Below are 15,492 nucleotides of genomic sequence, written 5' to 3'. Positions count from 1 at the left end.
GGCAGATGAACGTGTAGCCATATTACTTCAAACATATTTAACATGAGATCCCCTAAGCTTTACAGGAATGTAGTTCTGAATATAAAACAGAAACACCTCCACTGTTGGCATTTCTATATTTTCTGTAAATGTTATAACCTTGGATTGCTACCACTGTATCATCAAAGGTGTTATCTAAGTGTTTCAGAGATAGTCAGAATATGAATGTCATCTGATACTAGCAAATTATTGATTTCATGAACCTAGTTTCTTAAACTACATATGTTAACGTGGGCTATTGTGAGCACTTTTCTTCCGGGGTGCTTGCTTGTTTTCATTGCTTTATTGGGAAGCTTAGTAGAAGTAGATATGCCCATGTTATTTATATCAGTGCAGGGTGAGCTGCACAAAGTGGACTTCAACCTAGGGCACACTGCTTCAGTGCTAACAGTATACATTTGGTTCATAGGCACATGATTACTGCATACAACAGCTGTAGGAACAGCAGAGGCATTTAGGGCAGTGAGAGGGACATAAATTAGGTGACGTACATTATCTACTAATGCCCCTGGTATAATGTACATTTGCTGAAGCATTATGACAACTGCATTACATGGTAGGGATTAGGTGAGCTGGGCTTGGGGCGTTGATAAGGCATTGTCTCAACGCAGTCTTATAATGCTGTGAAATGATCCAGGAACCCAAATGATTTGGGTGATTCCCATCCTCCTTGTTTATTTTTTTTCTCCAAAAGGTATCGTAATTGTCAACAATCGAGCTGCAATAATCACATAGCCAGGTCACCACCTCAGGAGTAAATGTCAGTTGGCTTTTCATAGCCGATTCAGAGTATCTCTACCGCTCCTGCTGTCTCTAGAGAGTGGAAACCAGCAGGTCTGGGACAGGTAGCACCTCTGGTGAACTGGTCAGGATTCCATAGCTGCAAGCAGAAAAGTTGAAACTGGAGCAGCAGCATGGCCAGGTAGTCCTGAGGCATGGTCCTAGGGCTCAGGTCCTCAGAGAGAGAGAAAGAATGAAAGAAAGAGTTAGAGAGAGCATACTTAAATTCACACAGGATAAGACAGGAGAAATACTCCAGATACAACAGACTGGCCCCCTCCCCCCGACACATTAACTACTGCAGCATAAATACTGGAGGCTGAGACGGAAGTGGTCGGGAGACACTGTGGCCCCATTCGACAATACCCCCGGACAGGGCCAAACATGCAGGCTATAACCCCACCCACTTTGCCAAAGCACAGCCCCCACACCACTAGAGGGATATCTCCAAACACCAACCTACCGTCCAGAGACAAGGCCGAGTATAGCCCACAAAGATCTCCGCCACGGCACAACCCAAGGGGGGAGCGCCAACCCAGACAGGAAGATCATGTCAATGACTCAACCCATTCAAGTGACGCACCCCTCCCAGGGATGGCATGGAATAGCATAGCACCAGTAAGCCAGTGACTCAGCCCCTGTGATAGGGTTGAGGCAGAGAATCACAGTGGAAAGAGGGGAACCGGCCAGGCAGAGACAGCAAGGGCGGTTCTTTGCTCCAGTGCCTTTCCGTTCACCTTCACACTCCTGGACCAGACTGCACTCAATCATAGGACTTACTGAAGAGATGAATCTTAAATAAAGACTTAAAGTTGAGACCGAGTCTGCGTTTCTCACATGGGTAGGCAGACCATTCCATAAAAATGGAGCTCTATAGGAGAAAGCCCTGTCTCCAGCTGTTTGTTTAGAAATTCTAGAGACAGCAAGGAGGCCTGCGTCTTGTGACCGTAGCGTACGTGTAGGTACATACGGCAGGACCAAAACGGAAAGATAGGTAGGAGCAAGCCCATGTAATGCTTTGTAGGTGGCAGTAAAACCTTGAAATCAGCCCTTGCTTTGACAGGAAGCCAGTGTAGGGAGGCTAGCACTGGAGTAATATGATAAAATTTTAAAAGCCACCCTAGCCCTCCCTATGGGAGATATGCTACAGGAGAGAGGCTTAAGAGTACATTAACTACGGTTGATCTGTGCAGACACCCAGCTGTAGTCACACCTGCTCGATCTGCGCTTCAGGATAAATAGTGCCATAAGCTCGCTCTTACCTACCCAGCAGAAAATCTATGGATGTTCTCTGGTCTTTGTAACCTCACTCCGCTTGAACCCGTCCCTCAAACTAGCACTACTGCCAAGGAGGAGCGCATTCCCGGCAACTTCACTCTCTGGCGAGAGATCTTGTTATGGGGGAGCAGCAAATATCTGTCTCTCAGAGCAATGCTCAGTACTTCATCCTGCGCATAGGAGATATAAGCGTTGCCTCCTAGGGCTGGTTGATCTGCGAGGACACTTGGGCTCAGGCAGAGGAGCTCACAGCCCAGCTGTTGTTGCACCTTCTCGCTCTAGGCTTCAGGTTAAATCGTGTAAAATGTTTGGCCTCCTCCTCATGAGACTTCTGGCATTGGGTAACCTCATTCCGCTTGAATCCATCTCTCCACCAGCACACACGAGTGATTCTCTCTGCAAAGTGTCTATCATCACCTCAATGCTGGATAGAACCATTCTTCTTGATGCAGGGCTGCCCCACTGGGAGTACTCACCCGCAAAATAGTGACGACGTCTGCTTCTACAGGGATGGGGGCAGTTTACGAGAGGCGTATGGCAAACACCATATGATCAGACTCTCGGAATACATACATAGCAATGTTCTTGAGCTCTATATTGTGTTACTAGCTCTCAGGCACTTCTGTCTGTTCCTACAGGGCTAGCATGTCCTTGTCAGTTCGGACCATATGTCTACGGTGGCGTATATTAACCACCAAGGAGGAACACGCTCCTGTCAACGTCACTCTATGATGAGAGATATCTGGATATCTGTTGTCTCTCAGTGCAACACATGTGCCAGCCAGACCAAACCCAGGTATGGAATCCCCTACCAAGGGAGTGGCAAATTCATCCCGAAGGTGTCGGAGGTGTGGGAATGTTACGGCAGAGCTGCCATCGATCTGTGTCACATTGCAGGACAACACGCACTGTTGCCTGCTCTTCGTGATGAGAGATCACAAGGCTCCTCTGGGCGTGTACCCACTGGCCCACAAGTTGCCATGTGATTTATGTGAGCTTTTCCTTCCGTGGCCCTGATCACCCCCAGTCTGGATAGTGAGAATGAATGGTCTATCCCTCATTCTGATAGCCCTGCTTTGGCCCGGGAATCCAGGCTGGTGGATATTGTATCGTGCAGTCATGGTACCTCCCACAGCACAGGGCTAAATATTCCACCCTCATCCCGAGTTGGTCTTTGGGCTTGGGCATGAGAGGTACAACCTAGACTCTGTGGACTTGCCTCCAAACATGGTCTCCACGATTCAGAGTGCCAGAGTTTTCTCCAAAAGAGGTCTTTCGTTGTTCGAGAGGTGGTGTGAGAGTTGCTAGTGGATCCCCTTTCATGGTTTCATCCCTGCTATTCTTTCCTTCCTACAGAACTTGCGCAATGAGGGCAAGTACTTATCCACTGTTAAGGTCTCCTTGGCGGAGATCTCAGCCTGCATTGTAGGACTTTGTGAGGCCACAATTGTGGCTCACACCCTGGTTCATTGTTTTTTGAAGGGAGGGTGCAGTCTCCACCCAGGCTCCAAGCCATTTGCCCCGTTGGACTTGGCACTTGTTCTGAATGCGCTCACGGGCGTTTACTTTAAACACCTGGAGACGATGCATCTTTAAACTCTTTCTTATAAGATGGCCCTGTTGCTCACCTTGGCCACTGAACACACTGAACAGCGACCACTGAACACGTTGTGCATCTGCATGGCCATTCCGGAGTTGTGACCAACTGTTTGTTTACTTTGCCTACCCTGCTCGAGGTAGGCATTTGTCCTACAACACTTCTCCCATTGGGTAGTGGAGGCTATCGCCAAGGCATACAGTTGTCTGGGAATGCAGTCTCCGCTTGGTGTCTGGGTGCATTCCACTAGAGGAATTGTCACATCATGGGCATCTCTGTCTCTGAGATTTGTGCAGCGGCTAGTTGGGCTTCCCCTCACACCTTTGAGTTTCTTTCGCCTGGACATCACTGCGCCCTCCCTGGCACACACAGTTGTTGGCACTGGAGTTGAGTATGGAAGATCAGTTACATATCCATGTACCACAACAGGCTTTTCAGGAAACAGTTGACAATTGGGGCGTTTTGAAATTGTCGCAAAGTAGTGTTGCGCGGGTTTACTCATAACCTGCAGGCCAGCAGTTATATCTGCGGGGTGGGCTTGTTTAGGGTCATGAAATACTGTGTGGATGAAGGGCGGGTAGGTGGGAGGGTGACTTGAATAGAAAGAAAACACCTTAAAAAATAATAAATGCATAATTCAAATCCAATTTATATCTATAGGCTACATTGACGTTTTCCTTTAAATAAATAGATCCTACACGCCAATCTCCAACTAATTTTTGTGTTGGGCAAAAAGGACAATGTCGGAGTTAATTCAATGAGAGAAACTGTGAAATGGGGATTTGAAGGGAGGGCCAGGAAAAGTTATTTTTAAGAAAGATTTGTTGAAATCAGTGCGTGTGATGATGATTGCATGTGATGATTGTGAGGCGCTATACTAATTCGATAGTCACAAGATGGGAACTTCAATTAGGCCTGAAATGAATGGGATCTTATTGACACCGTATGAAACATATACACGATGTACAATACCACTCAAATAGATGTTGTTTAATTCAAAACTGATTGCAAATGCCATATGGCAAATGTCAAGTGTCACACAGCAAAAATCCAATAGATGCCGAGCGCGCTCAACGCTAAATTCTCCCATTGCAAATGTAACACAAGTCAAGATCCAAGAGTAAAATTTAGACAATTCGATTATTTTTTTTCAAAAACTTCTTACAACTTCTTTCTGGACCGTTTTTTAAATATTTTTTTTTATATTTTCTTGTCAATTACACATGTATAAGAACTGTATGAACATACTTTTGTCATATTTTATTGTCATAATTTTAAAATTGTGCATAAGGCATATGTTTTGTGCATTTGCAATATGATTTCATAGGAAGTCAAAGTCAGAAGTCAGTGTACCATTATCAAATTCCATAAAAAATGTCCAAATGCAATATGACAGTATTGAAAGTGCCAAATCAGGATGTTATGTCCATTTGCCATGTACGATCATAGAAAGTCGGTTTACAAACTTTAAAGTCAGTGAACCATGTCCAGATGTTATTTATACTGCCCAAATGATATATAGCACTAGGTTAAGCCATGAATCAACCTAGATGGTCTATTTGTCATGTATGATGAGGGTGAAGTGGGACTCTTGTTGTTTTGTTTTTTTAAATTGAAAAACATCCAAAATGACCAGGGGTGTGTGTGTGGGGTGCTCTCTACCCAACCGTAGACCCCTTGCTCCCCCCTAAAGGCATTAAAAACATTTTTTAAATGTGCTTCTGGTAACATATTACAATCACCAGGTGCACGGCTGTCCATTTGCAATATGTTTCAATGGGCATTTACCATCACGAATTTGACATGCTCAAAAATACTGCAGAAATGCAAAATTGACTGGCCCGATTAAACTCGGCATGGCTGGGTATCGATTCTGGTTCCTCTCCATCGTTCGTTGGTGTTGATTTCAGAATGAAATTTGGTGATGGTCTTTCACTGTTTAAACATATTGCAAATGGACAAAAGTCAGCCAGTGGGTGTGGTGGGTGTGGTGTCAGTTTGTATCGGTTTGGTGTCAGAATGGTGTCAGTTTGGTGTCAGTTTGGTGTCAGAATGATATCTAATTGACTGATGGACGGTGGTCCATCAGTCAATTAGATATTATTCTGACACCAAACTGATACAAACTGACACCACACCCACTTTTTCAAACTCTTTTAGAAGCCAACTATCGCATATTTTAGAGCAGGCCCAAAATTCACAGCGCCTTCTGTTTAACCTCTCTGGGGTAGGCGGGACGCTTGCGTCCCACATGGCCAATAGCCAGGGAAAATGCAGAGCGCCAAATTCAAATACATTTCTATAAAAATCCAACTCATTAAATTACACATGCTAGATAGCAAATTAAAGCTACACTCATTGTGAATCCAGCCAACATGTCAAATTTCAAAAAGGCTTTTTGGGGAAAGCATAAGATGCTATTATCTGATGATGGCACAACAGTAAACAATGAGAGAGTAGCATATTTCAACTCTGCAGGCGCGACACAAAACGCAGAAATAAAATAAATCATGCCTTTGACAAGATTATTTTGTTGGAACTCATATATGTCCCATAAACATCACAAATGGTCCCTTTGTTCGATTAATTCCGTCGATATATATCCAAAATGTTCATTTATTTGGCGCATTTGATCCAGAAAAACACCGCTTCCATCTTACTACAAAATATCTCAAAAGTTACCTGTAAACTTTAACAAAACATTTCAAACTACTTTTGTAATAGAACTTTAGCTATTTCTAAACGTATATAATTGATCAAATTGAAGACGGGATGATCTATGTTCAATACAGGAACAAAACAAACTGACACTACTTTTCTGGTTACGCGCCTCTATCAAAAGGTACACATGAAGTGATGTTCATTCTGAGCTATGGTACTTCATTACACAAAGGAAAACCCTCAACCAATTTCTACAAACTGGTGACATCCAGTGGAAGTGGTAGGAACTGCAGGAAAGTCGATTAGAATTCTGGATTCCCCATGAAAACATATTGAAAAGACTGTGACTTAAAAAAAAAAAAATCTGAATGGTTTGTCCTCACAGACATGATTCAAACATTTTTAGAAACGTCAGAGAGTTCTATCCAATACTAATAATCATTTGCATATATTAGGATCTGGGAGAGAGTAGGAGGCAGTTCGGTTTGGGCACGCTATTTATCCAAAAGTGAAAATGCTGCCCCCTACCCCAAACAGGTTAAACCATAATAAAAACATATAACACATAGTTACTATCTAGCTGCGGGTCCAGTTCTGACAGTATATGTAGGCCTAGCTGACGCGACCTCGAATCCAAAGTTTCGGCTCGTTTGGTCATTTGGAGCCCGAGCAGCTACCTTAATTGGTGCTGAAAATCCACTTTTTGTGGGCGTTGCTACGGGGTCCTTGAATGAGCTATCAGACAGATACATTGGGGTCCTTCTCTATGGGCCAAGGCAGTTTCAATGCACCGAGTCTTGCGACTCTGGAACTTTTCTAAATATCATCATTTTCGTAATGGTCAAATTAATTGAAGTTATTGCAAATGTACGAAGCTGTTTCTCGGTCTGAAGACCTTCTACAGCCACAACTCACCGTGCACTATCGACTTGAGCTCTATAACAGGTTTCTAAAGTTTCAGAGGTCTAGGTCTGACGGTTCTTTGACAGTTCGAACAAAGGTAACTATTGCAAGCTCTGTGTGTCTCTAAGCCCCACACTATGTCACTCAATCCTTGCTGTGTGTGTGTTAGTTTTTCTTGGAAATCTGATGGGAGAAATGACTGATTTACAGTTCATGAGGGTTGCCTAATCACACATTTTAAGTTTTGGAAATATCTGACCTCTTTAAACCTTCAAAACAGCCCCTTTGACCCATATTTAAGGCTCTTCCGGGTTGACACAGGAAGCTAAAAGTAAACACATATCCTCATTTGGGTACGCTTTCACAGAATCCTGAGTTTTAAGTCTTTATGTAAATAACTGACTGATTTACACAGAGTTGAATGCACTATTTCTCACAAACTGCAGGTTTGGTATATCAAAACATGTTTAGGGTGAATTTAACCACTTCCGGTTGCTCCAGGAAGCTTAGAATCAACGCAGGTAGACCTCATAATGGCCTGATGGATAGTCATCAGGTTCATAAGACATTCATAACCATGGTTAAGATTAGGCTTGCACAGATCGGGAGGACCTCAGGATCGTTCCTGAGGTCGAATTGTTCTTCTGGCCCTAACGGTTCTCCTGCTGTCACCCAAAAGCACCTGCAATTTAGGGCCAGGCCTCATTATATACCTACGTTTTTCATAGTCGCTGCACTTAGACTGAGCAAGCTACGGTCAAGCGGGGCATCTTGTAGAGATTATGGTAATGACATTGCAGGCTCTGTGTCTCTTTAAGCCCCGCACTGTGTCACTCCATCCTTTATATATATGCCATTTAGCAGACGCTTTTATCCAAAGCGACTTACAGTCATGTGTGCATACATTCTACGTATGGGTGGTCCCGGGGATCGAACCTACTACCCTGGCGTTACAAGCGCCATGCTCTACCACCTGAGCTACAGTTGTGTGTGTGTGTGTGTGTGTGTGTGTGTGTGTGTGTGTGTGTGTGTGTGTGTGTGTGTGTGTGTGTGTGTGTGTGTGTGTGTGTGTGTGTGTGTGTGCGTGTGCGTGTGTGTGTGCGTGTGCGCGAGAGGCCACGTCGTGATTGGTGATGTTTTGTACATTTGCAATAAGATTCCATTCGACATCTGCTGGAATTTACTGGGACAGCGGAAAAATGACCAAAAATTTGAACATCTTATAAAACGGAAACCGAATGTCCGAGAGACTTCGTTCGATGACTTCCCGGAAGATCTGGCCCCAGTGCACAGCCAACCGCGAATTTGACAAACATTCGCCGAAATCTGGTAAGGGACTGTACGCTGCCAAAATGTGCCCTTCATGTATGCAAGGGAACTGTAGCCCACTTTTCAGGTGGGTTAAATTGAAACTGAAATCTGGACACTGACTGTATGTTTATAACCTTAGATTTAAGGCACAGGAAAGTCCACATGGTCCACATGGAATTTCTGCCCAAAAAAATGTACGTTCAAGTGCTGCTCCTGTGAAGTAGTTTCCTGAAACGAGTCAATTGTACATATTCTATAGGCTCCTGTTAGTCTATCCATTGTCACGTAATGAAAGTTGGAAAAACTGATAGTAGGCTACTGTTGGTGTTTCCCTGGCTGAGTTGATGAGCTAATTTGGGACATCAGAGAACATCTTAATGTAACCCTAAGGTTAAGAATCAAATGTCAAAATTCAGTTCAATCATGGCATGTGTATGTTCTCTAAGCGTAGAGAACTGGCTACTCAGATGAATGGTGCTTGTTTGATAAAGTTAGGTCAAACTGAATCATGATCACAGTATTCTACCTAACAGAACCAAATATAATATAGGAGCACAGTATAACGTTAATTGTGAATGATAATTCTTCAAGTTTTACCAGTGAAGCATCAATGCAGCATCTGCATAGTAACCATTTGATCTCAATCTGTTTCATGGGGGTATGCATTTAGATCTATAGATCTATAGTGTTTCAAAGTAGCCTGCAGTGTGGTTTTGAATGATGCAGCCTACAGTGAGTGAATTTCAGAGCAGGTGGTTTTAACCAACTGTAGCATAGCCTACTTGTATATTTTGCCTAGTGGCGCTGTTGAATTTTGGCCATATGAGAGAAAAAAGCAGTGGTATACTACTATGCTATTATATTTGGTTATGTAGAATACTGTGATCATTATGTGATCTCGCAGACATGGATTCAGCTTTGATCTAACTGTATTAAACAAGCACCATTCACCTGAGTAGCCTGTTCTCTGTATACAAATGCGAAGAACATGACCCCTACATGTGCAGACTAAAGATCCAGCGAACTAAAGATCCTGAAAAGTTGGATCCGCAGCCTCTCCATTTATTTTAAAGACAGTTGTATTTAATGGATCGCATGAATTGGAAACAAATAAAATAACACCAGTAGGCTACACCAACATTAGTGTCCATTCATGCAAAGTATCAAAATGATTGCGCAAATCGTGATGCTTGGAGCCGAAGCGTGCTGCTCAGACCACTGCACTATGACAGTTCACAATGCTCTAGCAAGCTGTGCGAATACTTGATGATACTTGATGCAATAAAGTCAGTTGGTTTGCAGAGTTTTCCCCAAGCCATAGCCCTAGGTATTGTATTGCATTGTATAGCCTACGAGATTCTACATATTCAATAGTCATTCAAATCGTCCTGTTGCAGGAGGAAAATCATCCTGGCCAAAAATAGGTCAAATTAACCCTGTATTTCTAAGGCTCTAAGCCCTTAGATCGCAATATCGATGTAATGTTAGCATCTATCGATGGTAGTGACTTATTAGTTTGTAGCTCACATGGTTTGGGTTTTACAGACAATTTCATTATGATTTTATTGTCCGGATCCCCTCGTGTGTTGAAAAAGGCTGTTTTCACAGCCTATTATGTCCCATGTTATGGAATAAGTGCAAACTTTATGTCAATGGAAGAAGGGTATTGATATGTAGCCACTGCAAGAAATGCTAATTCGCTAGCATTAACACACAGGGAGCTTTTCAAATCAAATTATATTTGTCACATACACATGGTTAGCAGATGTTAATGTGAGTGTAGAGAAATGCTTGTGCTTTTAGTTCCGACCATGCAGTAATTTCTAACAAGTAGTCTAACAATTTCACAACAACTACCTTATACACACAAGTGTAAAGGAATTAATAAGAATATGTACATAAAAATATATGGATAAGCGATGGCCGAATGGCATAGGCAAGATGCAGTAGATGGTATAGAGTACATGAGATGAGTAATGTTAGGGTATGTAAACATTATTTAAAGTGGCTATTCAGCATTCACACAGGTGGGTCAATTGACTCTGACGGGATTTTATTAAGATCCGACACCTTTTATGTGTTCTCCTGCAACCCTAGTATGTATCAATGTCTTTGTTGTGATGTTACTCTTTTTCCCGACAAAGACCCAGTTGTGTGTCAGGCTAGTAAAATATCACTTTAACAGTATACAGATTTGTTTTGTTTTCATTGAACTAATTGCTCAGTCCAGCACCTGGAAAAGGGTCCTTCTTGAATGTGATCATATTCCTGCCAAATCGTTCTTTCTTTTTTCCTTCCTTCTGTCCAGAACTGCCGTATGGCTGGGAGAAGATCGATGACCCTATCTATGGCAGTTACTACGTAGAGTAAGTCCTCCCCACAATACAAAAAACATTCCCAGGATATTAGCTAACATTCTCATTAAGTTCGAATCAGGTTTTGGTCTAACATTAGCATTCAAGAACATTCAACAAATGCTGTTCTAAGAAAAGTCATTTCTGTCTGTATGTTATTTGCCACTAGCTGTCTGTAAGTTACAGTATTGTGTCATTGCTAGGATATTACAGTAACATTTACTGTATTCTAGTGTAAAAAAGTCAACGTTACTATAATCGTAATGAAGGAAATACATTGTTTGTATTTTATAGTATTTCACTGTAATTAAATGGGATTGGCGCAAGCTGGTTTGCTACTAGGTAATGTGTTTGCGTACAGTACCATTTAAAATACAGATTTTTCACTGCCCACAACATCTTTGTTAGCCACAGATTTAGGACAAAATCCTGACAACACTTTCACCTCAATCATGCACTGATTTCTATTTAAGCTACATTCAACAATTTCAAATTAAATGCGTGTTCTCACCCAAGTATCAATGACTACATTGCCAAATCTCACAACGCATGGCTAGGTGTTGAACATGTAAACTAACCACATCATTATGATGTAGCAATCTGATGCCCATACATACAGTGCAATGTAATCAGCCTGGAACATACACACTGACTCAAACAATGGTTAAATGTCTGCCGTGGAGAAGTGAACACAAAACACACTGATGCTGCTGGATTTCATTGTCATAGTCCTGTTCCCTGCAGCCACATCAACAGAAGGACTCAGTTTGAGAACCCTGTCCTGGAGGCCAAGAGACGACTGGAGCAGCAGCAGGAGATGCAGAACCAGGGACTGTCAGCTCTGCCTTTACCTACTATATACAGAGGTACAACAATACCCTCACAGCATCAGACACATGGGCTACATATAATAAGACAGAGCGGAGCGAGAGGGCTCACTCTTGCCAAAGTCTGTCCTGAATAAGCCCACTGTGCTTCTATGGGTATAATATGCAGACCTAAGCTTGTCGCCTTCATTCCTGCCTTTGGGACAATGACTCACATTGATAGGGTGGAGACATGAGCATCTCATTGATATTTTACCAAAATTAAATAATTACGTCTGTCCAAAAAACTATTCAAAATACTTTACCAGAGAGCCTGACTTAACCACACAGGATAAAACATTTTTTTTTGCTGTGGATTCACAAGTGCATAGGCCTATGCTTATTTTGGGAAGCAATTTGGGCAGCACGTGGCCATAGGCCTAGCTGATTATTGCATTTCGGCTGTCAGTGAAAAGCATCGAAAATGTGTGTAGATAATGTGTCTTGAATATAATTTAAAATATTGAGACAAGAAGAAGGGGAGGTGTGTGTGGCTAAGACATGGGTGTCTCTCCAGAATGCATGCACTCCACTCTCCCAGAATGTGCCCCGATGTCTCTGCTAATTCTTGCACATTCATTATTCCATTGCGTGAATATATGTAACCAGTAGGCCTAGTAAATGTACCTTTAATTCCAGTCATTTGGTTTAATGAATTTCTGTTAACTTCTTGCGTCGAGCAATCCCGTATCCGGGAGCGTAATCATAGCCTCAAGCTCATTACCATAACGCAACGTTAACTATTCATGAAAATCAAAAATTAAATGAAATAAATATATTCACTCACAAGCTTAGCCTTTTGCTAACAACACTGTCATCTCAGATTTTCAAAATATGCTTTTCAACCATAGCTACACAAGCATTTGTGTAAGAGTATTGATAGCTAGCATAGCATTAAGCCTAGCATTAAGCAGGCAACATTTTCACAAAAACAAGAAAAGCATTCAAATAAAATAATTTACATTTGAAGAACTTTGGATGTTTTCAATGAGACTCTCAGTTAGATAGCAAATGTTCATTTTTTGCAAAAATATTTTTTGTGTAGGAGAAATCGCTCCGTTTTCTTCATCACGTTTGACTAAGAAAAAAAACGAAAATTCAGTCATTACAACGCCAAACTTTTTCCAAATTAACTCCATAATATCGACAGAAACATGGCAAACGTTGTTTAGAATCAAGTACTTCCTGTTTGATATTCCATATTGGTTTCGCCTGTAGCATCAGTTCTGTGGCACTCACAGATAATAGTCATTTCAGTTGCTGTAGTAGCTGACGTGTATACCGTTGAGTCATTCGCATACATAGAAACTCTAGCTTTATTCAAAGTAGGTGGCATGTTATTAGTAAAAATTGAAAATAAACAAGGGGCCTAAACAGCTAACCTGGGGAATTCCTGATTCTAACTGGATTATATTTGATAGGTTTCCATTAAATAACACCCTCAATGTGTCCATATGTAAAGGCATTAGTTGAATTTTATCATTATCATTATCATTTATGATTAACCAGATGACAATAATTTTGAGAAACAAAAACGTTATTATTTCACAAAAATGCGAATACAAAAATTATCAGAACTGCCATGCAGATGGGTAGAAATGGTAGGAAAAATTGTAAGCTTCCCCAAACTTGAAACTCACAAGCTGCCTATTGTCTTTATTATAACACCAAGAATGTCCCGTAAGAAAAACTGGCCAAATCAAATGCCTGTTTGTTCTGGTGCCAACCCTAGCAATACTAAGGATGTGGGTTAAATTTCCACAAATCACATACAAATACAAAAAATATGTATATTCACATAAGTCACTTTGGATAAAATCATCTGCTAAATGGCATATAATATTAGATACAGACAGTACAGTGCACTACGCTTATATTGAATGCTGTATGAGCAATCAACAGCTTATAGTGATAACGTTTTCCTGCACGGATGTAATCACTATAAGAGGGATTATTATTGTGCCTGAGTTTGTCTGAGTGGGTAACACTGCAAACTCTAGTCCACATATGATCCCTGCGCCGGAGACTGGGCTTTACTTCCTGGTCCAGCCAAACCATTTCTGATATCACTTCCCTTAACCGCATCAAAAAAATGAAATATATATATATATATATACAATTGAAGTCAGAGGTTTACATACACCTTAGCCAAATACATTTAAACTCAGTTTTTCACATTTCCTGACATTAAACCCTGGTAAAAATTCCCTGTCTTAGGTCAGTTAGGATCACCACTTTATTTATTTTAAGAATGTGAAATGTCAGAATAATAGTAGAGAATGATTTATTTCAGCTTTTATTTATTTCATCACATTCCCAGTGGGTCAGAAGTTTACATACACTCAATTAGTATTTGGTAGCATTGCCTTTAAATAGTTTAACTTGCATTCAAACATTTCGGGTAGCCTTCCACAAGCTTCCCACAATAAGTTGGGTGAATTATGTCCCATTCCTCCTGACAGAGCTGGTGTAACTGAGTCAGGTTTGTAGGCCTCCTTGCTCGCACATGCTTTTTCAGTTCTACCAACACATTTTCTATGGGATTGAGGTCAGGGCTTTATGATGACCACTCCAATACCTTGACTTTGTTGTCCTTAAGCCATTTTGCCACAACTTTGGAAGTATGCTTGGGGTCATTGTCCGTTTGGAAGACCCATTTTCGACCAAGCTTTAACTGATGTCTTCAGACGTTGCTTCAATATATCCACATAATTTACTAACCTCGTGATGTCATCTATTTTGACATGCAGGAGGAACTAGTCCCTCCTGCAGCAAAGCACCCCCACAACATGATGCTGCAACCTCCGTGCTTCACGGTTGGGATGGTGTTCTTCAGCTTGCAAGCCTTCCCCTTTTTCCTCCAAACACAATGATGGTCATTATGGCCAAAAAGTTAGATTTTTGTTTCATCAGACCAGAGGACATTTCTCCAAAAAGCACAATCTTTGTCCCCATGTGCAATGGCTTTTTTATGACCGTTTTGGAGCAGTGGCTTCTTCCTTGCTGAGCGGCCTTTCAGGTTATGTCAATCTAAGACTCGTTTTACTGTGGATATAGATACTTTGTACCTTGTTCCGCTAGCATCTTCACAAGGTCCTTTGCTGTTGTTTTGGGATTGATTTGCACGTTTCGCACCAAAGTACGTTCATCTCTAGGAGACAAAACGCATCTCCTTCCTAAGAGGTATGACGGCTGCTTTGGCCCATGGTGTTTATACTTGCGTACTGTTGTTTGTACAGATGAACGTGGTACTTTCAGGCATTTGGAAATTGCTCCCAAGGATGAACCAGACTTGTGGAGGTCTACAAAAAAGCTTGTTTTGATTTTCCCATGATGTCAAGCAAAGAGGCACTGAGTTTGAAGGTAGGCCTTGAAAAACATCCAAAGATACACATCCAATTGACTCAAATGTTGTCAATTATCCTATCAGAAGCTTCTAAAGCCATGACATATGTGTGGAATTTTCCAAGGCACAGTCAATTTAGTGCATGTAAACTTCTGACCCCCTGGAATTGTGATACAGTGAATTATAAGTGAAATAATCTGTCTGTAAACAATTGTTGGAAAATGTCCTAACCGACTTGCCACTTGTTTGTTTGTAAGAAATTTGTGGAGTGATTGGAAAACTAGTTTTAATGCCTCCAACCTAAGTGTATGTAAACTTCCGACTTCAACAGGAGATATATATTTTTAGGAGTGATTA

At 41.6% G+C, this 15,492-nt stretch overlaps 1 protein-coding gene across 11 annotated transcripts in view; it reads left to right on the top strand.

Moving 5' to 3' along the window:
* The window catches only part of LOC124004185 (membrane-associated guanylate kinase, WW and PDZ domain-containing protein 2-like), a 252,761-nt gene that overhangs the window by 177,695 nt on the left and 59,574 nt on the right, over positions 1-15,492 (top strand). For all 11 annotated transcript variants that reach the window (XM_046313016.1, XM_046312969.1, XM_046312961.1 and 8 more), the window contains 2 exons: positions 10,878-10,935; positions 11,668-11,789. In XM_046313016.1, coding sequence (XP_046168972.1) covers positions 10,878-10,935; positions 11,668-11,789 — 180 coding nt within the window. The remainder of the gene's footprint in view (positions 1-10,877; positions 10,936-11,667; positions 11,790-15,492) is intronic.

The sequence above is a fragment of the Oncorhynchus gorbuscha genome, linkage group LG02, assembly GCF_021184085.1.
Source record: "Oncorhynchus gorbuscha isolate QuinsamMale2020 ecotype Even-year linkage group LG02, OgorEven_v1.0, whole genome shotgun sequence".
Classification (NCBI taxonomy): Eukaryota; Metazoa; Chordata; class Actinopteri; order Salmoniformes; family Salmonidae; genus Oncorhynchus; species Oncorhynchus gorbuscha.
Note: the sequence above shows the minus strand (reverse complement) of the source record. Positions and strands in the feature narration are given on the sequence as shown.